The sequence below is a fragment of the Tricharina praecox genome, assembly GCF_024521635.1.
Source record: "Tricharina praecox strain CBS 144465 chromosome Unknown BZA05scaffold_11, whole genome shotgun sequence".
In the NCBI taxonomy this organism is placed as follows: Eukaryota; Fungi; Ascomycota; class Pezizomycetes; order Pezizales; family Pyronemataceae; genus Tricharina; species Tricharina praecox.
In genome coordinates, this window is record NW_026250413.1 from 131,234 (window position 1) to 158,081 (window position 26,848).

The 26,848-nt window shown below is 55.6% G+C and overlaps 7 protein-coding genes across 7 annotated transcripts; 3 read left to right on the plus strand and 4 right to left on the minus strand.

Moving 5' to 3' along the window:
• Positions 1–1,969: 1,969 nt before the first annotated feature.
• On the plus strand, positions 1,970–4,011 carry BZA05DRAFT_418418 (uncharacterized protein; the record flags this gene model as incomplete). Its single annotated transcript, XM_051485521.1, has 6 exons — positions 1,970–2,086; positions 2,211–2,279; positions 2,404–2,497; positions 2,557–2,806; positions 2,869–3,299; positions 3,359–4,011. 6 exons carry the CDS (start codon positions 1,970–1,972, stop codon positions 4,009–4,011), a joined length of 1,614 nt encoding a protein of 537 aa, XP_051339584.1.
• Positions 4,012–6,422: 2,411 nt separating this feature from the next.
• Positions 6,423–8,308, minus strand: BZA05DRAFT_418419 (phytoene dehydrogenase; the record flags this gene model as incomplete). Its single annotated transcript, XM_051485522.1, has 5 exons — positions 6,423–7,457; positions 7,510–7,584; positions 7,636–7,780; positions 7,838–8,180; positions 8,251–8,308. 5 exons carry the CDS (start codon positions 8,306–8,308, stop codon positions 6,423–6,425), a joined length of 1,656 nt encoding a protein of 551 aa, XP_051339585.1.
• Positions 8,309–9,519: 1,211 nt separating this feature from the next.
• BZA05DRAFT_418420 (Squalene/phytoene synthase-domain-containing protein) lies at positions 9,520–11,530 on the minus strand (the record flags this gene model as incomplete). Its single annotated transcript, XM_051485523.1, has 5 exons — positions 9,520–10,600; positions 10,652–10,825; positions 10,873–11,252; positions 11,331–11,430; positions 11,508–11,530. 5 exons carry the CDS (start codon positions 11,528–11,530, stop codon positions 9,520–9,522), a joined length of 1,758 nt encoding a protein of 585 aa, XP_051339586.1.
• A 1,444-nt stretch (positions 11,531–12,974) lies between these two features.
• BZA05DRAFT_451987 (putative endo-1,3(4)-beta-glucanase) lies at positions 12,975–14,272 on the minus strand (the record flags this gene model as incomplete). Its single annotated transcript, XM_051487458.1, has 4 exons — positions 12,975–13,264; positions 13,316–13,810; positions 13,869–14,104; positions 14,159–14,272. 4 exons carry the CDS (start codon positions 14,270–14,272, stop codon positions 13,162–13,164), a joined length of 948 nt encoding a protein of 315 aa, XP_051339587.1. The 3' UTR covers positions 12,975–13,161.
• Positions 14,273–17,098: 2,826 nt separating this feature from the next.
• BZA05DRAFT_337388 (uncharacterized protein) lies at positions 17,099–18,011 on the minus strand (the record flags this gene model as incomplete). Its single annotated transcript, XM_051480852.1, has 3 exons — positions 17,099–17,288; positions 17,350–17,483; positions 17,688–18,011. Coding segments are annotated over 3 exons (648 nt in total), but the record flags the coding sequence as incomplete, so codon positions are not given.
• A 3,483-nt stretch (positions 18,012–21,494) lies between these two features.
• Positions 21,495–23,079, plus strand: BZA05DRAFT_451995 (uncharacterized protein). The gene has a single exon (XM_051487459.1). It carries the CDS (start codon positions 21,684–21,686, stop codon positions 22,884–22,886), a length of 1,203 nt encoding a protein of 400 aa, XP_051339589.1. The 5' UTR covers positions 21,495–21,683; the 3' UTR covers positions 22,887–23,079.
• A 1,480-nt stretch (positions 23,080–24,559) lies between these two features.
• Positions 24,560–26,828, plus strand: BZA05DRAFT_337289 (fungal-specific transcription factor domain-containing protein; the record flags this gene model as incomplete). The annotated part of the gene is made up of 3 exons (XM_051480849.1): positions 24,560–25,134; positions 25,198–25,716; positions 25,769–26,828. 3 exons carry the CDS (start codon positions 24,560–24,562, stop codon positions 26,826–26,828), a joined length of 2,154 nt encoding a protein of 717 aa, XP_051339590.1.
• Between the last annotated feature and the right edge of the window lie 20 nt (positions 26,829–26,848).

Genomic DNA, 26,848 nt, shown 5'->3' on the forward strand with positions numbered 1-26,848 from the left:
ATGTAGAGTTACGATACAATCGCTCCATTATCACCCAGGTCACACACGCATTATCCGCCTCACCCAATCATATCAACTCTCAGAACCGATCGCCAACACTACCAATAGCTACCCACTCAGCCCTCCGCTCAAGCCACACCGCGCCGCATGCTGCGTAGCTGCAGACTGCAGCGTCCAGAATAAGCATCGACGCAGCCCTGCCCCCACGTGTGAGCAATGGGCATAGGTAATGTAATGCGCGCCATGATCTCGGTATTCATATCATACTCCGCACTCCGGTGCCCGATTAGGGTATGTATCGAGGACACACACACTTCCAGAACGTTTCGGGTGGCCGTGCTTGCCAGTCCGCCGCTGGGCTGTGCAGTATAGGTCGGTTCGAACTTCGGCCTGGGAGCTGACGGGCGGGATTTTTGCCGATTTCGCCAGGCTGGAGGATGGCTCGCTGACTGTTGCCAGATGATGACTGTTGCCGGATGACGGTTAGCGGATGACACCACAGAAAACCGACAGACTCAAGCACGCTCTTGAACGTCAACGCGACTCTACCGAAGCTACGCCCGCCGCCGCAGTCCTCACGTACATACGGAAACTCCGCCGCGCCGTTGAAATGCACCCACCGCTTCATTCATGTTGTCCGATGTCGGTACCTGCGGCCCGGACGATGCCCCATCGATGCCGCGTCGATGCCGTGCTCACGTGAGCTTGGAAGTTGGCCCGGGTATTCGGCATCAGCAAGGTAGCGGTGTTGAACGTTCCAGGCTCACCAGCCCGACGATGTGTGGCTCTCTGGTGAGGTGAGTCGGCACCTATGGGCCCAGTGTATGGGCTGATGCTTCCACGTTTGACAGTATCGAGCGACCTACGGCCTGCGGCGACACGTGGTGTGCTGACATTAGATGGTCTTACGGCGTAGCTGGAGCGTGTGTGAGCGTCTTTAGCTGGGTGTTTACTGCCTGCTGATGGGGAAGATCGAACGATATTCGGTGATCCAGCGCGGTGTTTCCACGTAGGTACCTGCATTATTGGGGGGCATTTCACCGTTCGCCGAGCATCTCCGCCCGTCATAGTTATTCACTCCCGAAAACATCTTTGCAGCCAAAGTGCCTCGTCAGCCCAGGGTGTTGAACTTCTTCGTAAGCATTTGGATCCCTCCCTCAGCCCTGGATTGGGAAGGACCAGGGATGGCAAGTGATTCTAGTTATGATCATCGTATGCGAGTGACGGGTCCGGCCGTGCCTGGGGTCAAGGGATAGTGCTGGCACAGAGACGCCCAAGTAGCCGGGGGATTTCAGCCGCAGTGCTTGAGTTAACCCCTAAACTCGTAGAGTGAGAGAGGGCACTTCCCTCTGCCGCTGGAGAGGTTTGCTTATAAAGGCAGGTATCCCCAAAAGGTTCAAGGAGGAGAAACGCAGCAAACTTCTGTTTGCGGGATTCCTCTTAATGAATGGATTCCTCCAGGCGGAAATGACCAGAGATGGTAAGTGGTTCTAATTCTGATTATCGTATACGGGTCCGGCGGTGCCAGCGGTGCCGTACCTGTGGTCAAGGACTTGGGCCAGTGCTGGCTCAAAGACGCCCAAGCAGCCGGGGATTACAGCCGCGCTGCTTGCGTTAATTCGTCCGCTCGTAAAGTGAAGGAGGACACTTCTTTCTGCCGCTGGAGAGGCTTGCTTATAAAGGCGGGTATTCCCAGACGGAGGAGAAATGCTGCAAACTTCTGTTTGCGAGATTCCTCCAGGGGAAAGGTGAATCTCTCGTCGGAGATTCCTTCTTAGAAGTATCAGTCAGTGAGGTTTTTGCATAACCCAGCGACTCTCTCGTGCAGCCACTCGGTGAAGGAGGGCACTTCTCTCTGCCGCCGGAGAGGCATATGGACTCTAGAGGCAGATGTTCCCAGCCAGTGTAACACGGGCGTCCGGCCTCCGTCGGTCGCCGGTTTCAACCGCGGATGTGCGCATGTGCAGAGATGGCGGCGAAGTCGCTTGCTCGCCGAACACCCCTCGCGTCCAGCGCCTGCACGTTACACCTCGGCGGTGAGTCGGTGACCTTTACGCTCCGAGATCTCAACGACCGGCGAGACGCAGTATGTATTAGGTAACTTGCGTGCCAAAACGGCGAGTCATGCATACCCTGCCACTTATGGGCCTCGTGAGTTAGTACATAATAGGTATTGAGAGAAACCTAACACTTCACTGCCACTACAAGAGTGCGAGGTGAGGCTTGAGAGCGAGGTGAGGCTTGAGAGTGAGGTGAGGCTTGAGAGTGAGGTGAGGCTGGTATGTACATAGGTGCGCCACGAATGGCTTGTGGGGATGCGGGATTCTTGGATTGACCGTAACACCAATCGGGACTCGGCAAGCCGAATGTGTGCATCTGCAGAACACAAACGGCCGATCACAGCCCTACCGGGAAATAACGCTAGCGCATCCTATCAAATGCGAGTGCCAGCCAGTGAAGCACTCTAGCAGCACGTTTCGACTGAACTTCCTGTATTGTACCTCTGCGACTCTGCGACTCTGCGACTTCCCTCTAACGACAAGACAACTACAACAGCAAAGCTTCACCACCCCCACCCATCCGCTACCATGGCAGCAGCTTTCCACCCCGACGACCGCACGCACCCCCCTCTCACCGAGCCGCTCGAGGACCTCCATCCCGCGTTTGCGCACAAGAAGCTCCGCTGGCCGACGTCGGCGCCGAAGCTGGTAGAGTTTACGGATGCGAATCGGGGCGTGGACTACTCGTACGGATGCCACCAGGCACACAAGGGCGACGACGACTTGATCGTGCTGAACATCTACCGGTTCGTGAAATGAGACGGACGAGGGATAGCAGTGGGAGGTGGCTGCTAACGGTAGATGACAGGACCAAGACCACGCCCGCAAGCTACGGCATCGGCCCCTCGCCGCTGCTGCCCATCTACATCCACCACCACATCCCACACCCGGCGGATACCTCAGCCCCACCCGGACGTATGCGCGAGGCGGTATCACGGCTGCTCCCGTCATCCTCCACCCACCCCACCGTCGATAAACTGGCGAACCTTGTCGGCGCTGCGATGGGCAGGGAGCAGGTCTCGCTCGCCGCGCTGCAGTATGTGCTGGAGCGCCGCGGCGTCCCCGTAGAGAGGAACTACGACTTGGGCACAGGCCTCGATGTCCCGCTGGCGCTGGATGTCTCCTCGCCCACGCCCACGCCCGCGAACGAGAAGTTGGAGGCGATCCTGGCACTGCGGTGGTCTTCGGAGTTCGTGGAGGCGCGGATCTCGGCCGCCTGTACTTCGGCGAAGCACCGGAGTACGTCCCCCCCGCTCCCACCCCGCCGTGGACACTGGCCAACTAACAGCAAGCGGCAGATTCGACCAACACGATGAAGCTCACGGACGTCCCGGCAGCGAAGATCCACTGGAACCCGCGTTTCACGCCCATCGACCGGCCGAAGAACCACACGCCAGTGTTCGCGACGGTCGAGGAGCTCGTGGGGACCCGGGGCGTGGACATAACGTTCAGCAGCGACCACTCAGACGGGCGGGAGGGTGTATTCGCGTTCGTGTGGGAGGGGGAGACGTGGCGACTAGTGGCCACCGAGGTCGTCGGCGACTCGAACTGGAACCGCGAGGGCGAGTTCAAGCTCCGCGCCCCGCGGCCGCACCCGAAGACGAAGATGAAGACGCGCGGGATCCCGTTGCCGTCGCCGCCGCCGCCGATGTTGCGCAACTCCGCGAAATCTTCCCCCTCCGCTAAGGCGGGAAAGGTCCATGCCCATGTCGTCCACCTCTACGGCCACTCCCACAAGGAGCCCGTGCTGACCGCCGACCTAGTCACGGGGCAGATGTGGCTGGTCGACTCGCTGCACATCAACTTGCTCGACGTGGCGATGGTCCTGCTGGGCGCGGTGATGAACTTGGAGCAGACGGTGCGCACGGCCATCGAGAAGGGAGAGAAGGAACGCACCGCCGCGGTCCTGGCGTGGCGGAGGGAGATGGAGAAGATCTCGATTAGGTGCTAGACGATAATGGTGGTGGTGCTCTACCGACTCACCGACTCACCCGAAGGCACACGCGGTGGAGAAGTACTTAATAGTCATTTGTAGCACGCATAATGAGATTCCACGTCCCAAGGCCTAATCCATCCCGTGCCGCGATTGGAGTGCCATTTTTTTAGGTAGTATGTAGTGTAAATACGAACACCAATTTTGCCCCTGTGAAAGTATTAGGTGTCCAGGCGGTACCACTTCGCTTGACTGAGGAGATTCAAGAAGTGGCAATGCGTTATGTAGCCACCTCAGATCAGATGTCAACACCAAGACTCCATCCCATGCTACATAGCAGCTGGATATGATAACCCCTCGCTACGCATCTCAGTAGACTTTTCAATGCCACCAGCTCCTCCCGCTCCACCCCCTCCGGAATCCTACAAAAATCCCTCGCCCGACGTCCGCTGAGCAGCCCCACGATATATCACTCGGTTGGTGCACAAAAAATTGTGTTGAAATTAAAGTGGGGATATAGTAAATGTATTCAAAATGACGATGATGAGAGATAGAGAGCTAGTTTTTTCTGAAAGGAGAGTATTTTTAGTCAAACATTACAGTGAAATAAACACGGATGATCAGCGAAATAAGCGAGTGAAGAAGCATGACACGGTCGTTGAAACAAACGCGTGATAATCGCTTGTCATCAGCTTCTGATTTGTGCCCCCGTAGTTCCTAATGGTCCCCCAGTAATATCCACATGTCTGCATCAGCTTCGCACCCGCCACAACCACAGCATTGAGAGCCGTGGCGTGCCGGGCGGATGCATGTTTGATCTTCTTTCAGTCATGATGGACTCGCGGTAGTGGATTTCTGACCGGCCCTTCAAGAACAACCTCACATTGCTGCAGATCGATCATTGGGAAAGGGCGTTGCTGCTGTTTCCGCCGATATGCTGCCCTCCGGTTACTATTGTCACTGTTGCCGCTCATTTACTGACTTGCTGTTGCTGTTGCTGTCGATATGCTGCCCTCCGGTTAGTATTGTCGCTGTTGCCGCTCATTTGCTGACTTGCTGATGCTGCTGATTTGCTGACTTGCTGTTGCTCTTGCGCCCTCCGGTTACTATTGTCCCCGTTGCTGCTCATTTATTGACTTGCTGTTGATTCTGTTGCTGTTGCTGCCGCTATTGCCGTCTAAATAATTGGTTTTCAACCGGGTAGGTTTAGCAATGTCCTCCACGTTGTTCCTTTCCGTTGACCCGAAGAGCAAACTAAAGTTGCTCTCGCTGTTGTGAATTAGAGTCAAGAGGCCGCGAAGAAGGAAGAAAAAGGTGGAAGGAAAGTGAGATGGAGAAGGGTTGAAGGAGAGGTGGAAGGAAAGGTGGAGGCAAAGTGGGATGAGAAAGATGAAAGGAAAGGTGGATGGAAAGTGGGAAGGAGAAAAACGGGAGGAGAAAGGTGGATGGAGAAAGGTGGAAGGAGAAGGGTCGAAGAAAAGTGGGAAGGAAGGTGGATGGAGAAAGGTGGAAGGAGGGTGGGATGGAGAAACGCAGGAGAAAGGTGGAAGTGGGAGGAGAAAGGTGGAGGGAGGTGGATGGAGGGAGGTGGATGGAGAAAGGTGGAAGGAGAAAAGTGGAAGTAAGGTGCTTCTTTTCACGAGTTAGGGCTACACCTTATTTGCTAGTGGGGTCGAAGCACATCTGATAATATCGCTGACCACATGATTGTGTCGTGTTATATCTCTTATCCAGAGACTTAGAATGGTGGATGGCAAGTGCGAGTGAGAGGGAGAACACCAGTTTATTTCGCGATGGGTGCGAGTGATGTGAGGATATCTATGGCGTTTACTCATCCGTTAGCGAGCGACGCAGTGACGCCAACCGAGTCCATTTTTGGTTTTTGTTTCGTCGTTATAGATCCGCTCGCTGTAGAAGAATTCTGTGCATGTGTTTTCTAGGGAAAGTCGAACGAGCACTTATGCGTTATGGTCAGATGAATATTGGGGAGTATAGAAACACCATCATACTGTTACACCCAGGGAGCTGGCAACATAGGTATCTCAGACACATCGGAATACATATGGGTACAGATAAAGTCAGCATTGGACTATTGGCAGTCATCAGGGGAGCATTGCATGAGGTAATAAACCTGCACAGTTACAGTCATTGAAGAAATGACCCTACCCACCAAACAGAAATGACTCTAGCCATCGAGCAGGAATGACTGAGTCAATCCGCGTGGTGACGCCGAGTGATATTCCCTGACTCTCAAGGTCATCCTCCGCAGCCGCATGTACCTACCTCAAGCCATACTCCAATGTCCACGTCTTCAAGTGCACTTTAATGATATCAAACAGGTATTTAATCAACCGCGCTCCCAAGATATATGTACAGTACGAACGAACGAAACCCGCATCAAACATTAAACCCCCATCCCGCAACAAGCATTAAACCATTGCCCTCATCGCGAGCACCAACAAAACCAACACCACCACCGCGGTTAACGTAAACCACATCTCCTTATTCCCCCTCAGCAGTGCGCGATGAGCATGGAACTGCTCGTTGGTAACCCACGGGGCCGTCATGCCATGATTATCGAGGATCTGTTCCGCCGTGATCTTCGCACCGGCGAGACAGACTGGCACGCCTGTGCCAGGATGTGTGCTCGCGCCAACGAAGTAGCAGCCCTCGATAGTGGCGTGCTTTGTGGTCGGGCGGAAGATGAGCACGTTAAAGAAGTTGTGCGAGAGGCCGAGGATGGCGCCCTGGTGCAGGTTGAACTTCTCCTGCCAGACTTCCGGCGTGTTGACGATTTCGTTGGTGATCTTGGGACGCAGGTCTTCTCCCGTGCGGGCGAGGATGGTGCGCAGCACGTCTTCGCGGACTCGTGACAGGATCGCGTCCCAGTCTTTGTGCTCGCTGGTGAGGTGCCCGCAGGGCACGAGGACTACGAGGGAGTCTCCCGATTCGGGGGCGGCGGATGGGTCCACCCGCGAGGGGACGTTGACGTAGAAGCTGAGGTCGTCGGGAAGGTCGTGGGCGGTGAAGATGGAATCGAATGAGTCTTTGAAGGAGTCGGCGAGGAAGATGTTGTGTGTGCCTAGCTTCGGGGCCTTCTCCGATAGCGACCAGTACAGCGAGATCGAGGAACAGCTGTGCGGCCGCTCTTTGAGCTCGGTGGCGGCAGGAGAGGGTGGGAGGAGCGTGTTGTAGGAGTGCACGAGGTCGGCGTTGAGCACGACGACATCAGCGTGCAGCGCGGTGCCGTCCCCGAGGACGACTCCGGTGGCCCGCTTGTTGTCGGGAGAGAGCAGAACTTTGGAGACCGGAGTCGACAGGCGATACTGAACACCCATGCGTTCTCCAATGTTGACGAGGATCTCGACGATCCTGTGAAAGCCGCCACGAGGATACCAAACACCCTCCGCGAGCTCAGTATACTGCAGGAGCGAGTATGTTCCCGGTGCGTCATACGGACTCATCTAAACACCGTCAGCCTTCCATGTTCCAGCCACCGAACCCAGGAACTCTTACCCCCAAGTACATGCTACCGAACGTAAACGCGCGCCGTAGTCTTTCAGTTTTGAAGTATTTCGCCGCTCTCGTGTACTGCCTACCATCAGTCCCACCGCGCATCTCGTACGGGGACAGGATACCTACCACAGACTGGTGCACATGCAGCTTGATGACCTTCCCGATGAACTCCCAGCGCAGCATACTCTTGAACCCCTCGAAATTCCGCTTGAGCACATGGGTGTAGGAGATATCATAATGGCAATGGCTCTCCTTCAGAAAGCCCAAGTACCTAAGTGGCCATTGTCAGCTTCCCTCTCACCGCACGCAGGCGTCCCGTCGCACTCACCCTTCAAACCCGTCCGCGCCCTCCCACTTCTCGATCTCATTCTTCATCCTCGCCAGATCCGAGGACAACTCGACCACCTCGCCATCGCCAAAGTAGATATTGTAATTGGGATCACACTTGAGCAGCTCGACGCCCTCCTTCTCGATGGTAGTAGCGAGGTCGCGGAAAGTCTCGTGGAACAGCCGCGGCAGGAGCAGCAGCGACGGGCCCTGATCGAAGCGGTAGCCCTCGTGGTGGATGAGACTGCAGCGGCCGCCGGTGAAGTCGTTCTTCTCGACCACGGTAACGTCGAAGCCCGCGAGCTGTAGCCGGGCGGCTGTAGCGACGCCGCCGACTCCCGCGCCTAATTTCTATGCATTAGCCTTCACTCGCTGCCCCGTTCCTCTCCACCGTTGCGGATGTGCAATACGAACCGACAACAATCGCCGTCTTCCTCTTCTTCTCCTGATGATTCTGGAATGCCTTCTCCATTGTATTGTATTGTATTATTTCGGCTGTCGTGTTCGATTCTTTCTTTCCCGTGGATTGTATCGCTGTCTCTGTCGTCCCAGGCGGATCCGAAAGGCATAAGTACCCCGTACCCGATCGTGCATTCCCTGTCGCCCGCCAACGATCGGACCAAAGCCCCGCCAAAATATTCACGTCATGGATAACCACATCCTATGTACCCCCCGGTCTCCGATTTGGATCTGTAAAGAAGAATGCCCTAAGAAGCACGCGCAGCACATGTCATGTCATATATATCGAATGAATGAAGGTACATCAACGGCGGAGATCCGTGGCTTGCACGCGGATCGGTGCCCCTTGCATGGACGACGTGCATTGACTATATTACCGGGCGGCACACGGTAACTACTACATAGAAAAAAAAGCAACACCACGGTCCAGCTTAGCTAGAGTACCCACGAATCTACATATATGCGACAGATAGCGCATTTCGGACGGAAATCGATATGTATGATAGCTGCCTGATTCCCGATAGAACTCCGGACTCCGGAGTGGGATTCTCGCGTGATCGCGATACGGACGTCATGTCTGTTATGCTACATAGTTATCCACCTAGAGGATAGTATCCACATGCGAAATGCTCTAGAGAGCTTCACCCCGCTCCGCAGTGAAGACAAGGAACGCACATGGGACGGACAAACTGAGACCCCGTCTCCGCCGCTTAATGGCAGTTACCGGCGGGAGGACTAAGGTATTTTGTCATTGGGGGATAGTCTATGTGGCGTCTTGCAGTTTGCGGCTTCGAGGTCTGCGTGATGTCCCACGACTCAACGAGAGAGTGGGGTGGTTCCGGGGGAGGAATGGGGAGACTATGTACGGTACCTATTCTGGCAGTGGGGAGTAGTCTTTGTGGCCGCGGGCGCCTTGCAGTTTTGCGGCTTCGAAGTTCGAGGTCTGCGTGATGCCCCGCGAGAGAGTGGGAGTGGTTCCGGGGGAGCTCGATTACTTCACAACACAGAATAGGTATCCGAGAACTCAGTTTCACGTCACATCACGATGCATCACACATCATTCCGCACGATATCTAGAGATCATTCAATTGCTGCTTCTTCGCATCTCTTTGAGCAGGACGAGCGAAGAAGCATAAACTATGTGCTAACCGTGCAAAGAAACGAGGAAAACAGGGTATTGGGTTGGTATATCGAATCATGAATCGTCAAGGCGCTCCCCCAGCTCTACCCCCTCATGAGCCACCAAGCCCTCGCCATCCTCGCGATCTTCCCTCGTTTCCAGCGGCCGGCATTCATTCGTCGGCCGATATCCATGTACCCCTCGACGGCGACTCTGGCGCCGCCTCTCGCCTCGAGCGGCAGTCCCTCGATGGCCGCTCTGCTCTCCGCATACATCACCTCCGCGGCCTCGAGCAGTCTGCGCCTGAGCCCAAACTCCGCCGCCACGTCTTCCGGACGGTCGAGGACGTCCTGCTCGGTCACGCCCGCCTGCGAGAGCCACGTGGCGGGAATGTAAACGCGGCCGATCTGCGCGTCCTTGGCGATATCGCGGGCGATGTTTACGTATTGCAGTGCGATGCCCATCTTCAGCGCGTTGGCCAGGTAGTCGGATAGGTCCGTGGGCGTGGTGACGTCCGCGGAGTGGTAGAATACCAGGTGGCAGAACATTTCGCCCACGGTGCCCGCAACGCGGTGGCCGTACGTGTGTAGGTCGTTTTCAGTCTGGATCGGCCACGTCTTCTTCTCCGTGTCGAGCGCCGGGAACGTCATGTCCGTGTGGAAGCCCTCGAGGAGCTCCTCGAGCGGCCGCCGCGGGATCTTGGTGTATGGGAGGGAGAGGATAGGCGTGTGCGCCCAGGCGGGGAACATCGAGTGGACAAAGTTCTCGAGATCGACGCTGCTACGCTTCGGGTCGTACATGAGAGCCAGCAGTTGCTGGAGACGCTCGAGGGAGCGAGCCGGTTCTGGGGCGTCGTCGATCAGGTCGTCGGCAGCCCGACAGAATGAGTACAGCGAGATCAGGTCGAGTCTCAATCTGCCCTCGAAAACGCTGCTGGCCATGTAGAAACTCCGGCTCTTGCGCCTAAGTATATCGATTGATGCCGGAAGTGCGCAGTACTCGTCTCTGGGGAAGCGGCGGGTGAACAATGCCCGCGCCCCATAGGCGAAGAGCGTTCTGAAGGGAGTAACGCTACGAATATCGGGGAAGAGGGTCGGGAACGCTGTGGTAAGTGCGACAGCGTAATCGAATGCGACGAGGCCGAATACGATGAGGACGTTTGTTGCCAGGAAGAACACTGCTTCTCTGCGCACTGTTAGACTTGTAGCGATTTCAGGAGGAGAAAGTGGCACTTACTCAATCTCCATTCCACTCCACGGCTCAATCCCCAGCTTCGTACCAGTCGAGATCGCCCACGTTCCGCGCCGCAGCGCCAGCGTGTCAACTCCCCACAGGTAAACAGTGGGCAGCAAAATTGGGAACGCCGTGCACCTCAATGGCAGCGACAGAATGTGCCGGTACGCGATACACCTATGGTCATTAGCCCACAGCCGTCGCAGCTGAAAAAGAGAACTCACCACAGCGTCAACACGAATGGTCCAGCCCAAGCTATGAGCAGTCCCATATACTTCCCCTCACCACCGCTGCTCACCATCCCCACCGCCTTGACAATACCGTAGGCCAGCGCTGCCGCAACCACCGCACCGATGGACCTCTGCCTCCTGACTCGCCACCTGTTCGCCTGCTCATTGATCTCGCTCAGGTATGCCACGTGGGCAGTCGCCTTATTGCATAGTAGGTAGATCATCGTCGTATTGTACGTCTGCACGAAGAAGAAGAAGACCTCCTCGACGGGGATCTTGAACAGCGTGTAGCCCAAGACGGCGTCGGGAGGGTAGGTCCATATTCCAGCGGAGACCAGATACGAGTCCCAAGGGATAGTCGAGAGAACCGCGATCTAATTCATCAAAAGGGACTTTCTTTAGCTGGTTGTAACTCGCACGCGCGCGCTGGAGATGTGCGTTCCGGAGCATACCGTCAGGAGAAAGACAATCTTGCAAGTGTCCAAGTGCGTCTGCAGCGGTCGGTAGAGCGCGGTCAGGAACAGCGCGGGGGGAATCGTGTACTTGACGTGTCTGTAAAGCGCCGCCGCCGCCGTCAGTCAACCTCAACCTCAACCTCAACCTCACACTTCCGCCAGAAGGATCCTTACACGAGCGCATAATCCGCACCCATAGTGACTGATAATTAATAGATACGCTTAAGCAGGAACAACCGACAACTCTTGGTGCTCAATTCTCAAACGTGAAAGAAGAAGAAAACTTGAAGAACAGGAGGAAAAACGAACGATAAAGTGCCTTTTCCCCCTCGCCTCCTGGCCAGGTGATTTAAGGGGACCTCCTCAGAGACACCCCCACCCCGATAGACCTCTCAGGTGAATTGGGTACATCCATCGAGAAAATAATCGGCGCCAGAGACATAGCTATCCGCCGGAGACTCGGAGGAACAGAAAAAAAGTCATGTCGTCATGATTCTGCGGGATCCCTGGAACATTAGGGATGCAGGGGTGTCCCATCTGATCTCGGCGTGGGCGTCGAGCTGGCGCGAATCGTGGGCGCGCCAGTCGGTCGGTCGGTCGGTTCTCTGGGCAGTTAGCTACTTGCGGGGAAGCTGGTGAATATGCTCTAGAAAGCTCGAGACATGGAGGATGGAAAGTGGAGAGACAAAGTCCAGAGATCGCAGCTGGGGTGCGCCTTGAGTCGCACGATGCAGCCCCGGACAGGATACACAGGCGCAACGACTGCGGTGCATGGATCAGACTGCCTACCTAAGCGATCATTACGCCCATGCACGGGCCCGTGCATAGGGCGTCCGAGAATTGGCGCTGTGTCAAGTTGCGAATATCCGTGGGTGACATCTCGTGAATGAAGTTTTTTTACATTCCTGACGATAAAGCCTATTACGCCGCGAACCTTTGTAACGGCGGCTGCGGCCCGCCATTTCGGGTGAATGGGCGTTGCCACCGGCCATGCTGCTCTATCATAGTAGATAACCGTCTGCCGAAAGCTACCTACCCTAGATAACTTATCGAAGAACAGCAAAACGGTGAGAGACCCCCGACGGGGACGGGCAAGTTGCAACTGATGAGACTAATTCAATTGGTTGACTAAAAGCAACAAGAATAAAAGCAAGCCTGCGAGATCCGGACCGAACAACCTCAAAGTACCTCTGATGTGTTGAACAATACACCGCCCGACCAGACAATCCCACGATGGGGAAACTAGCGTTCCGGAATCCGTGTATACTTGCCCGTTTCCTGCCGATCGTTATCCGAAAAAATAGCCCTGGCAAAACGTCACTTCCTCTCCCGAGTCCCGTTGCGTGCCAGGTCATCGGGATTCAGGGTCCGTCAGGGTCCGTCAGGGTGGAGGTGGCGAATCGACTCATTGACACCTCCCTGCGGTCTCAGCCGTCATCAGTTCAAAGACAGAGTCCGCCAGCTCTGGGCGGCACGTTTAAATGTATCGGCAGCCTGAACGCGTGGTGCGGATACGGTGTGTTGGATCCCGTGACAGAAGACTTAGCCTCTTCTCGATGAGACGCAGCCATCGCATCGACACGAAGGCTCTCAGTCCACCGTCCACGCTCGACCAAACGATAACGATAACAATCAGAGTCTCTTTGTATTCACACGTACTGTACTCTATCTATCTATAGACTTATCAATGAAGCCATCAATCATCAATCATCAACCGCAACCATGTCTACGAGCCACGTTCTTTCACAAAAACAAAAAAAACAACAAAAACACAAAGCCCAGGTTAAATCCAAATCTCTAACAACTGCACCTTCCATGCACATCGAGGTCACTTTTTCCACACCTTCACACTACGGATCTTCCAATACGCCTCCCCGAACGCCTCGGGATTATCGGTGACATAATCTTCACAAGTATCCGCCAGATGGCCACTGCATGTCGTTAGTATTGTGAGTTGTGTGAGGAGAAGGGGAGGGACTGACCATCCACTCTCCTGCTCCCAGATCTCTTTCTTGCCTGCCCACATACCACAGAAGGTGGTGTTTATGACTACCGTATGATCCTTCATCTTGTTCATGCCGCACTGGGTATCTACACTGAGCACGGGCGTTCCCCACGTCTCCGGATTCGGAGTCCCCTGGTTCACATCGCACGGCACGTCATCCCTCGGGAAGAACCAAGTCCTGACTCGCTTATCCGTCCACTCCATAGCATACACACCGCCCTTCCAGCCCGGTCTGCCATAGCTTTCCTCTCGCGGATCAAAAGTCATGAGGTATTGGGCCGACTTCTGCAGGGTGCAATACGGTGTTTTTGTCCAGCCAGTCATTTGGTCATGCGCCGCAGGGACGAACTGACAGCTGCAGTCGCCGGGGGAGACGTGGATGGTCTGAGAATTATTCCGAGCGTTGTGGACATTCTCGATGATATCGATCTCGCCGAGCTCTGGCCAAGGGGACGTAAGACCGTAAGTCCAACTGTTCGCATGGATGTATCAGCTCCGTAATCCCCTGTACCCAAAGAAGGATTCCTCACAAAGCCGGCCACACGCCACAGCCATACGGCATGTGATCGACGTCCAATAGGAACAGTCCATGCGTGAACAGCATCTTGCTCTCGACCCGGACGGAGGGGCGGCCGTCAGGTGCGCGGGCCCAGTGGTCGACTCCCATATAAACGTATCCCTGGTCCGGCCTCTGCTGAATCAGTCCCATTTTCTCCGCATCCGGGCGAGTCTGGTATTGAACATGGCCGGAGGTTGGTTCATCGGTCTATTCCAAGCCCCCACACATCAGCGGAATCACTACGATGGAGAAGGGGATTACCCTGAAGTCGAAGTGGTCAAAGAAGTTGTTTGGATTGGCATCTAGGACGAGAGTTGTGTACTGTTCGGCCACGACAGCGGCGGCGGCAAGAATGGGGAGAAGCAAGAACTTCATAATGGATAAGATTAAAGATATTTATGACGAACTATTAATAGGTAGGAATGGATGGTAACTTGTAAGAGGATGGATTCTTAAGATGATGGATGGTTAAGAGGATGGATGTGTGGGGTGCGAGGAAGGAAGGGAACAACAAAGAAGACGCTATGGGGGCTTAAGTTTGCAATGGGCCAATATGGACACTGGGAGGGAAGAGCTGGCTATGTTTTGGTGGGTGTAACGGCCGCTGTGGCCGGATATTTTAGAGAGCAATGACACGACGTCAAGTCTGCATATAGAGACTACTGTCAAGCTTGATATACACAACACCTTCACCCTGAATGCGAGCCCGCAAGATCTTGTTTCAATTTTATTCCATCATTGAGTTGCATGCGAACCAACAAGACCATGACAATGTACTCACAGCCGGTTCCTCTCCTCCGCAGTCGCCGCAGCAGTCTGGTGGCCGCTTCCTGTCCCCGCTCTATCCACAACAGCAAACCGCACGTATCAAATAACAAAAGCAAGAAGTACATCCCATCACCAGACGGACTCGTGGATCGTGGTGGTGACCACAGGAACCATCGAGAAGGAGCGGTGCGGTATGTTCTTCAAGTCTTGTCTAGGAGCTACATAAAGCTACAGCTACAAGAGAGAGAGAAAGAGAAAGAAACCCAAACTTGGACCCGCTGCCGCACCGAATGTTCCAGCTTCCAAGCACCCACCAGATACTGTTCCTCCGAACGGCGGTTATACTACCCGGAAGAAGGGACACACTCTCTCCAGCATTCTCGTTCACAAAGATCCGATGCCCAGGCTGCCCAGAAGATCTCCCTCCTATTCGCGCTCCCATTCACGCGGATTTCAGGATCAGATACCGATACATCATACATGAAGCACAGGGTGAGAGCCTATGATGCCTGTCTCTACCAGTATACCAGTACCAGCACCTAGTCCCGGTAACTACCGGTAAGTGAAATTCGAGTCTTCAAGAAGCCACGGCCTACGGTGTGTGCTGTGTACCTATATCTCTTATGGTATCTTCAGTAAACCTGCTGTGGTGGGGTGGTAGAGGAGCTATCAGCGAGAGGAGGAGTTGTATGTGAGAGGAGAAGGAACTGTCAGCGAGTGGAGAAGCTGTCGGTGAGGAGGAGGAGTTGCGGCGGGAGTAGCAGTAGGAGTTGCGGCGGGAGTAGCAGTAGCAGATGCGGCGAGAGGAGGAGGAGCTGCGGCGAGAATAGTAGATGTGGTGAAGAAGCATGAGTATAGAATTGAGGGTTGGTGAAGGTGGAGGTTTGAGGAGATGAGAAGAGACTTGACAACCGGAACTGCAGCTTTAAGGCGGACTTCAACAGACGCTATTCCTATCCAAGCGGGCCTGATACTACGGCTTCACCCACGCAAACGTTTTTAAATCGACACCCTTAACCCAGATACCCAGAACCCCTTAACTGCACGACAACTCATAATACTACACTACATCTAATCTACTTCGTCTTCTTCCTGTACGGTACTATACACGCAAAATCAGCAACTCCCACGTCACTACACTACACACGGAGCCACATACGCAGAGTGAATGAATAGGCGGCCTGCATAGGATTGCCGGAGAAGCTTCCGCCGGAGGAGCTAGCCGTGCTCTCAACAGGAAACGCGCGTTTGAATGGGTTGACCTCCGGCTTGACGATTTTCTGCCGGGGACCGTGCTAAGCAGGGACCACGAGAAGCCGCCGCCGCTGGTGGTGATCGCGGCAGCTTTGCGGCTGTTGATCGACGACTCCCCCCCCCCCCCCCCCCCCTCCCTTCCCCTCCCACCCCCAACCTGTGTCTTACAGCCCGTTTTCTCCCTTCGCCCAGCTTTCCCAACATTTCCAAGCAACCGGCCAACCGAACGAAGAGAGTAACATACCATTGCCAGGTATTCGTGAGGAGATACCATCTCCTCTCCTTCTAAGTAGCCAAAATCTAAAGCAGAGGCAAAAAACCAAAAACCAAAAACAAAGGAGAAACTGTAGAACAGAAAGGGAGAAAAACGAACAATCTAGAAATGGAAGGAATAGATAGGTAGGTAACAGCACGCCCAGCCGTAGAATGTACATTGTACACAGTAATCGACAGAGGGGGAAATTAGGATGATCCGCAGCAAAAAAGGGAAGTAGTGCATCGGGAATGACGTGAGGATAGATAATTGGGGGGAGGACGGCAAGTCTAAGTTGGAAGAAACATGCCTCCTCACTCGACCCACATCACCACACTTCGTATTTTCGTCGGCTTGAATCTTCCGGGCGTGGACGGCAGCCGTTTCCCGCGGAAACCGGACGCCTCCAGGTACCGCAACAGATGGGTCCTGGTGCTGTGCACCGGAGACCCCGCAGTGTTTGCTCTGGCTCCACCGGGAGGAAAAGCCCCACCGCCTTCGTAGTCTGGGCGGTGGCTATTACTGGCGTACAACTCGCACACGAACCAATCAGACTCCTCGACACCGCCGCGCCTAGCGAGCACCCATTTCGTCCTGGCGGGGGCGGGGGCCGGCTTCTCGTGGTCTCTCGGGAGATGGAATAGCGACTTCAGCGGACAGAACACCTTCATGCTGACGCGGATCGGAGCGCGTATGGAGAAGGCGCACAGGCATCGCGTGCTGCTGGCCTCAGGGCTGACGGAATACAGCTCGCCGTACGCTTCGATCTTTCGCAGCGCTTCGGAGTTGCCGTTCTCGACTACGAATTCCTCGATGTCGCAGATGTCGAACCGCGCGTGAACCCTAACACGGCTCACGGTGATGGCACTCTTGCTCTTCACCGGCTTCGTGTTGATGGTTCCTTTGAAGGCGTGGAAGTCGGCTGGAAACATCGAAGAGCCTGGGCCGATGGCACCGTTCTGTATCCCGTTCCAATTGAAGATCGAAACGTCCCCCGTGGTCCGGATGATGCTTTCCAACAGCCTGGATATGGCCATTTTGCGACCTTCTCCGTAGTTGGTCGTCATCCGCACTCCAAGCAATCCCATCAAGGAGTACGCCCGATCCTCGGTCCGGCTAGGAGAAAAAAATGTTTTAGTATGATTTTTCTATAACGCAAATGGTTCGGGAAACACACCTGGTCTCTCGGTCGGATGCAATTTGTAACAAAAACGATGCTGCGACTTCGGGTCTTTTCCCGCAGCAGATCAGGCTACTGGACCTGACATTACATAGATATGCTAAATCCTCGAGAATTTGGAGACGCAGAATCTCACAATCATTCGCAAACCACGTATCATCCAGACGGAATGCTACATCGTCCGGCAAAAGATATCCATCGTCCCCCAAGGATGTATCACCGTCCTTGGCCTTGTCACCGTCGTCCGTGTTCCCTGGAATTTCTATCGGAAAAGCTACATCCTCCGTTTGCGTGCGTTTGGTGGTGCCTACGGGCTTAAGGAGACTAGTGTCCACGATATATTTCCAATGCTTATTATAGAAGACCGCGCGGGGGCTCATCACGATTTCCTGCAGCGTCCAACCACGGGTTGACCATCTGGGCCTTTGTGAGGGGTAAGGGCTCGGAGGAACAGTTGTTCCTTCAAAGTCATCAAGGTATACCAGACAGACCTGCGAATTCTGGTACCAATCTCCCATACTCGAGAGTGACTCGTTCAGCTCGGTTTTGTGGGACTTGTCGATGCAGCAGTTGTCCACCCAGAGATACCGGAAGTTCAGTGCCCGCGCCTGGTCGATCGCTCCCATCAACTTTTGTTTGGCTGCCTCCTCCGGGTCCATGCTATTCCCGGTGTCGAGTCCCGAGTGATCAATCTGGAGATCCGCCGCCGGCTCTGCGTATCCCGGGGGAAGCTGCGCCTTCCGCCGTATCCTACATTCTCCCAACCTATCGATAAGCCGGTGATTGTTCCTTGGGCCGCCGTACTTGGAGCCCTTCCCGTCCGACTCCTTAGTCGCTTTTACCCCGGGATAATCACCAGGTGCGTCCCCGTCTATTGCCATGCGGTCCGGATTTCTTAGCGTTTCGATGAGCGCGCTTTCCCTCTGTAAACGCTCGTTGGCCATCCGGAGAAATACATCGTTTACAGTGAACATATCGACCTCGACCGATCCCCAGGTATGGGAAAGAACCGCGTACGAATCGCGGAACACATTCTGATCCTCTTCGAACCGTAGAGTCTCGACATCGATCACTCTGGTCGGGTACCGGGGGGGCTCTATATCGGCCGGGGGAATTCTGGTATGTTCTCCCTTTCCCTTCACGAGCACCGCGATGTCCAGATAACAGACTGGTGCCTTCTTGAGGAACAGCGCGCCGATCTCTTTCATACATGCTCCGATGACAAGCGCACGTCTCCCGAGCAATCCCATCAACCGCAGGATGCTGGCCTTTGGCGCTGGAATCCCTCGCCCCGGCTTACCCAGAGCTAGAAATCTCGATTCCCATGAGAGCCACTGGCGTCGAGTTTTCGCTTCTTCCTCTAGGCTGCTTGGTTTTCCAGTCCAAAGCAATTCGTGACTCGACAAGATATCTCCCAGCAGTACCCCCGCCTCTTCATCAAGGTCATCTTGGGTGAACCATGCCAAAACCTTGATTACCTCCAAGAGCGCTTGGTGGATCGCCGGAAGGACTTTGTGTCGGATGGTACCGGAAACGCCCTTAATCCCAGCGCCCTCAGTGGTCACGAGGTAACAGAAACATTTGGAGCCGTGCGTGCATCGCTCAGCAAGGTCCGCCGAGTTCTGAATGTACCGAGTATCCGATTCCTCGGATTCCACCATTCCCAGGGCTTCCTCGAATACATCCTGCAGTTCCTTCTTTGTCCATTTCCCAAACTCGAAATCCTGTCTCTGCAAGTGCTTCTCGACGAATTTCAACCCTATTTTCGCCTTTCCCTGGGTCGCCATGTGCTGAAACGTCACGTCGAACGTCATTTTTTCGTCCGGGGAGGGGCTTCGGCGTTCCGTTGAGAAGACCCGGTCGAGGGGGTTGTAATCATCGTTCTTGCTGGAAACGTCGCTGTGCTCGATTCCGTTGAGCGCCAACCCCTCCATTCGCTCTCGCCCAGACAGAGCCGATATTGGATTCGTATCGCGAAGGCGATGGTGATGGCGCGTAGTTGATTTGCAACCCCTCTCTCTCTCCCGAAGAGAATCAATGTGCTCTCGCCGGTTGAATGATCCCGGCTGGCCGATCGGGTCCAGCTGCGATTGATTTCGCGGACCTTCTTCACGAAGCCTTCCTCTTTTTTTCTTTCTTTTTTTTTGTTCGTCTTCAAACGATCCAGTTGGCGCGATCGCTAGCCCAAACTAACTGCGGTCCTGGACGGCCGATCGTACCGCGGGCGTCAACGATTCCCCTCGCACCTAATCGTCCAGTATCAGTCAGCGTAGGCCAAGAACCGGACGAGCGAGGGTTGATCCACGGTTGGGATGCTTTCCGAAGAAAGAAGCTCAGACCAGCGCCTTGTTGGCTTGGGAGAAAGAGTGTGGTGGGGGGGCTTTGAGACAGGTGCAATATCGATCGATATCGTCGTGGGATGGTGAGCCGTGCGGAAGGTTGCGAGGGTTATGTACCGACTGCACGAAGCCCACACAAGCCACTGCCACGTGGTTAAGTTGCGGGCCTGCCAGTCCCGGGAAAGAAAGAGGTTTTAGGGATATGGAGTGTATTGTCGTGGGAGTAAAGCAGAGGCAGGAAATATGGAAAGTCCTGCGAGGAGTCGTGCAGAAGATGGAAAAAGGGTTCCATGAAAGCTGTCTTGCACAGCCCCCCCACCTGGCTCGCACGCGACGTCAGCCGACGAATGAAGCTTAGATATGGCACTGCTAGTTAGATCGATCCACGGGTAGGGACAGGCTGCTAGTTACCGCCGCATCCCAGTCCCTCCGAATGCGAGTGAATCCGTCGAGTATGTAGAGTCTCGGACCGGGCCCCGGCAGGAGACAACGATGAAAGGACTCGGGATTTCGTGTCTTCGGGTTGTGTCAGCCGCGAATGATTGTGCTGCACGTGATTGTTTCCTGGTGCAGCCTTGCTGCACTCCCGTATGGCCGGCTGTTTGCTGCGGCATTGGATACCGGTAGTTAGAGTATGGCGACACGCACCGTCCGCGAACCAAGTCTCCCGTCCGGAAAAACCAGCTCGAGGCAGCGACCAACTTCTCCGCTTTCTGCCTGGGCCCCCGTGACTCCGTGAGTAACTAATAGACCGCACCAAAGATAGTCAGGTACCCGAGTTGTGCCGTATCGGTTGACATACCGATTCCCCGGAGTGATGAGAGTTAGGACTGCACCATGAGGATAGCTACATGCCGACGGCAACGCGACAGTGTCATGACGTAGAGTATTGTCAGGTACATAACATTACGGACACGGAAGGGTTGTGACAGTAAAGTTAAAGTTTTTGCTAAGTCGCTGGGTTTGTTCGAGGGCGTTTTGTTTAATGGCAGGATAGATGCGATCGGCATGGCTGGTGGTGCGAGGTCGTCATTCGTTACGACTGTCCCCTCCACCAATTGGCCCATTATCGTCACTGAATGGGCATCTCTACTCGAGCACTCGACCGGAAGGCCTCTCCACCACCTAGCGGAGTGCTGTCACATTAGATTTTCCCGTACTCCGGTATACACATAGTATAACTAGTGCTTCATCTGACAGAACACTGCACATACGAGGAGATTGAGTCCCATCGTGCCCGAATCGGTCGGGTCAGTGCCGGAAGGGATGGGCCAACTCGCCGGCCCACCGTCAATGCCCCGTAGTTACTCGGCGGCCGACGGCCGGCCCGCTCCTTATGAGCCTATATATGATGTGTATGTAGAACCCGAGGGCCGATTTACGGTATCTAGATTCTAGTGCGGTTTAAAAATATACACCGGACTTCGCTACTATTAGGGTTGAAAGGGAAGGCTGTGAAAAAAAGCTTGGTGCATTCCGATTATTGATTATTGATGGATCAGATAGAGTAATAGTATGGTACCAACCAATCACGGCGGCCCTCCTGGGCGCTGTCTCGGCTCAGCTAAGTAGACAGCTGGCATGTTTCACAGCTGGCCTTCAGGTATTGGTTTGGCCCAAAAGTACTCACATATGTACCATGTAGTCAATCAAGTCCCGAAGGCCTACGTATAATTGTGCTCTGGGTTGGAGAGCCTTGGAGGCCTAGCCGTGCGTGCCGCTGACGATCCTAGTAATTATTCGCGCCGGACAGCCAATAGCTACATGAGCACCCCTCCCCCGTCCCCCTCCCCCTCCCCCTCCCCCTCCCCCTCCCCCCACATAACCTCAAGGCTATATAATGAGTGCAATCGGCCATTGTTGGGGCCAAAAAGCTCTTACGCGGACAATCTACGTTCCCTCCCGGTCGGCCGCATCTCTCCGAGCCATTTCTCTCGCGACAGCGCCAACATACCCTCCCGCAAATCGGTTTAGAGTGACATCGCACCCCTCATGATCCGGTTCCCCACCGATCGCGATGGCTGGCGGCTCGACATCATCTCACTGCTAGCGGTGCTGGGCGAGTCGGCGATGTTGCGGCACTCGTTGCCGATGACCACGAGCTGGCTGTGCATGCTGCCCCGCCTCGTGCCTGCCCCGCAGGCGCTGTTGACCAACAAACGGCCAGACCGGCCGAAACCGCACCGCGCACACATCGCGGGAATCCACTCCGGCGTGGTGTACGACGAGCTCAACTACTTCGCCCACCTGCTCTGCGACATCCCGCTGTCGAAGTTTGCTGTGCGCGAAGTGAAAATCCGGCGCGCTCCCGACAACCGTCGGGACGCCGACGTGGAAGGCACCCCGGCGGCGCGGGAACTCGCAGCCGCAGCCAAAGCCCCGGCGCTCGGGCTCCTCCGCCGACGCTTCACGACTACGGACATCTGGGGCCCGCGGTTCCGCGACTCGGTGACGATCGTCACGCCGCAGCGCCTCTCGCCGCTGGTATTCCTCTCGGTGGGCTCGTGCCTGCTGACGCTGGGGCTGCTCGCGTGGGCGGCGGTGATTGGCGACGGCGTCGCCGTGATCGCCATCGTCGCGCTGTCGTTGACCTCGTCGCTCACGGGCATGGCGTCGTTCTGGCGGCCGCGCACGATCGCGCGCCAGGTGCTGCGCGACGTGCCCGACGGCGACCTGGCGCTGCGCACGCGCCACGGCGCCTTCATGATCATCCGCTGCGACGAGAACGTGGCGCGCGAGCTGTACACCGGCACCGAGGAGTGCGAGTACTGGATCGGCGAGAAGATGTTCAACGCGCTGGCGGGCGCCGCCACGTTCCTGCTCATGGTCGGCGTCGTGATGATGGGGAACTGCACGTGGACCATGCAGGCGGCGCTCGGCGCCTCCTACATGCTGCTCAATGGCTGCTACCAGCTCGCGGCCCTGCTGCCCGAAACTTGGTTCTGGGACTTTTCGCGCTATGTGGTCGACGAGGGCGTGCCACACGAGACCAAGACCTACACCAGCGCGCTGTGGAAGGCGATCCAGGTCTCCAAGAGCACCGGGTGGGTAACAGTGATGCAGGCCGCCCCCGTAACGGAGCCCTGGAGGAAATGGCTCGTGGAGGCGGGGCAAAACATCGAGAACAAATCCTGGAACTCCGGTTTGCGCCTGGTACAACTCATGAAGGAAGAGGTGCAACCGAAGGGACAATGAGCCTAAGAAGGAGGGCGAATACGGTAGCCAGGCGCTGAAACCGGCTCAGATTGTCAACGGGGTAACTCCGAGCAGTGCATTTGGGGGAGGAGTGCTGTTCGCGGATGTGATACCTACCGGCGGCATGATTTGGAATGATTGAATGAAATGAAAATGTACAGGAGTTTTCCTAGATACCTATTTTGTTTTCGAGCGGCGGAGAGAGGTAGCTTTAATTTACTAGAAGGTCCCGGGACTGCCGGTGGGTTACTGAGGACAGTACACTTGCATGCACATATAGTTGAGATGTATATAGTGCGATCCACTTGGAGTCCGTGGCTCCGCTCTCTCGTGGAGTAGAATCACTATTAGAAACACCGGTGAATGTGGTAGTAAACGACGCACTCATGTACCGGTATTGCCGTATCATACAAGAGGGGCAGCAAGACCCGAGCCTTTGCGATGGTACCACAACCACTACTATACTGGTACCGCAGCATATCACTCGCTCTAGGTCCCCGAAGGCCGAGAATCCACGAAATCGGAACGCATCCCGACACTACGAGCAGTCCGCCCGGATTGAAGCAAGAATCGATGGATCTCTTTAGTGCTGCCCTGGCTTCAACGGTGCAAGGAGTGTAATGTGGATGGACGATCTCGAGGAACATGTCGCCCGCGCTGGACGAGGGGTACTATAGTTATGTCCATTGTCCAATCGCTACAGCCTACAACGACTAGAATGGGAGTGATACGCAGAATTCAGATCTCCAAATACGAATCTGATAGTACCTACTATATTAAAGGCGCGTTGAGAACTTGGCGGATATGTATGTTGAAGTGTTGAGTGTTGAAAATCATGACATGATAACTATCGCTGTCGAAGGAAGATCATTACTACATAGCAATCATTAGAGGAGATTGTGTAAGTGCTTACATGAGCAACGGTCTAGTTCCCGCGATTGTTACCTCAATTAAGCGATGTCGCCGTCAGCTGTGAGCAGTGAGCAGTGAGCACCGCCGCAGGATGGTACTCTATATAAATGGCAAGGGGTGGCCGCGTCCGACGCGTCAACGGATAAAGACGATTCGGGCAACGGAGAACCAAAAGCAGGTGTCTTGTCTAGGTAATCGAGTTCGTTAACTCCGAGCATAGATGGTGATACACGAGGCTTTGTCGTGTATCACCATCATTGAGTGAGTGGGCTTCGCATTGAGATGGGCTTGACTCCGCCCACAGTAAAGAGTCCCTGGCTAGAGAACGATCTGGCCAAATCGCAGCTGGTAGGTCTGATATCGACTTACTCATCCATTGTAGATTCTTACTCTAGGCCCTTGCTCCGAGCTAGACGGGTTGCTTCCCCGGGAAGCGGTGCCAAGGGATCAGTCCGTCGGCCCAAAGCTCCCTTTCTGGACCATGGATAACTGACCCTGTGACGCACATTCCTCTCCATGAGTAAGTAAAGTATTCCACTCCATCACAGCAAACACCGAGCCCGCGTATGGGCGGCCATACACTCCAGTTAACCCCGTCCTGACGTCCCCCCTTCGCCCTCGCCCTCCCTCGCCCCCTCGCTCGCTAGCCAAGTACTTATAGGGAAGCGTATATCCGTCCCGGACCGGAAAGGAAAACCCTCGCACACACCACCACACCGTCCACAGCGTAGCCGACCGGTCCGTTCCGAAGCAAGCAAGCCATGAACATCGAACCCCAAGCACTGTCTGAAACCTCCGACACGCCGCAGCGCCTGCGCACCTCCAAAGCCTGCGAAGAATGCCGCAAGCGCAAGATCCGCTGCAACGGACAGTCGCCCACGCCGTGCGACTACTGCCGCCAGAAGCGACTGCACTGTGTCTACCGCAGTCAGGCGCGGATTCGGCGGCCACGGCACGTGTTGATGGGGATGGCGCGTGCGTCCGCCGCGGCGGGGGGTGGGGCAGATGCCGGGACGAGCGCGGGGGCGGGCGCGGCGACGGGTGATGTGGAGGGATTGGGCGGCGCGGGGAGCGGGATCGGGGGAAGTCCGATCGAGAGCTCGCTGTACGCGGGCGTGTCGGCCACGTACGCCGACTCGCCGAGCAGGACCCTGCAGCTGTTCTACGGCCCCTCGAGTAATTTCCCCATGATCCAGCACATCCACCAGCGCTTGAACGCGGCAAAGAGTGCTTCCACTGCGCCGTCGTCGACTATAGAAGAGGTCGACGAGGGGCTGGACAGGTTTAATTACCGCGGCATCTTCTTCGGGAAACATTCGGATCAACAGGACATGTCGTATCCTGCCGCGGGAGGTGCTGGGGGGCTTGGCGGCAGCGGCATCGGCGGAGGGATAGGGAGGAGGGGCGTGGATGATTCGAATCTGCTGTTCCTGCCTTACAATCTCGCGGCGGACTTCCTTGAGAAATTTCTAACAACGCTACAGAGGCACTTGCCGTTTGTGGATCCGGCGGTTGCGGCGGACTCACTGGCGGTGTTGTACGGGAATGCGGGGGTAGGTGACGCGCGGGAGCTAGATATCGGCGAGAGAGCGATATTGATCGCCATCCTGGCGGTCGGTGCCACGCTCACCGAGTACACGGTCTGGGCCGAGACGCTGTACAAGCGCGCGAATAGTCTGGCGGATGAGCTTGACGATGTGGTTAATGTCCATGTGTGTCAGCTGGGGTTGCTGCTTGCGCATTTTCAGTGCGTTACCGGGAAGCCCAACTCGGTTTATTTGCTGGTGGGGACGGCCATGAGGAAGGCGGTCGCTGCGGGTCTGCACAAAGAGGCGTTGTCCAAAGGACGGCAGAGCGTGGACTTTGCACTGGTGCAGGAGAGGAGGTTAACGTTCTGGAGCATCTATATCTTTGAAGTGTTGGTCTCCCGGATGAACAGAAAAGGGTGCCGTTTCTGATGGTGAGGATAGTACCATCTCTTTCGGACTGGGCCGGCCGATCTCGATCCATGACAGCGACATCAGCATTCCATACCCTGAGGATTCACCCTTCTTCATATCGCTGATCACACTGGCACGCGTCTACTCGCGCGCCTCGCAGCAGCTGTACAGCACAAAACAAGGCTCGCTCCTATCCCTCTACAAATCCGCCACCGCGCTCAAGGCCGAACTCGACGCCTTCCGCGCCTCGCTCCCGCCCGAACTCCAACTCGGCCCGGACGCGCCCTTCAAATCGGGCGCACCCGATGTCCTGAAGCTCTTCCTCAACAACTGGTACTACCACGCCGTGATCCTGATCTTCCGCCCCTTCCTGATCTTCCACGCGCAATGGCAGGCGGACCCGTCGCACCGGCTGACCACTGACCCTGCCGTCGCCGTCTCGAAACGGCAACTGCGCACCTCGGCGCCGTGGATCTTCACCGCGTGCGACGCGTGCATCTCAGCCGCGCGCGAGCTGCTGATCTGTCTGCACCGCAGCGTGAAAACCAACGACCTCGTGCGCCGCCTCGCATACTCGTGTTTCTACGTCGAGTGCGGGGCGTTCCTGCTGATCTTTAATATGCTACGCGAGCGCCGCGCATCCGACGCCCCGGACTCGGGCGAGGACGCCCGCTGTATGAGACTCGCTCTCGAGGCGATGGAAATGATGCATGACACCACCCCGAGAAACGTCAGTCTCTTCGCTATACGTAGGATGCTGGCGCTGGTCGAGGGCGTGGAAGACGATGATACAGAGACTTGGGGTGGCGTTAGCCCTGAGAGCTCGACGCCCGGCACGACTATTGCAGTAGGTCCCTTACTCCTTCCCTCTTTCGACTGTGTTCTGATTGCGAAGGAAACGGCTGCGGCAAATGGATTACTGCGGATGCCGGAGACGGCGGGAATGCCCGGGGAGAATATGTCCCCAAGCAGTGTGCTGGATTGGGACCTGGGCGAGATGAAGTTGAATTTTGACCTCAACAGTATGGATCTCGATTGCTGGCTGGCTATGGAAGGGTTTGGGGGGGTGGGAGCATGCGATCTTGGGTAGTCTTATATTACATAGTCCTC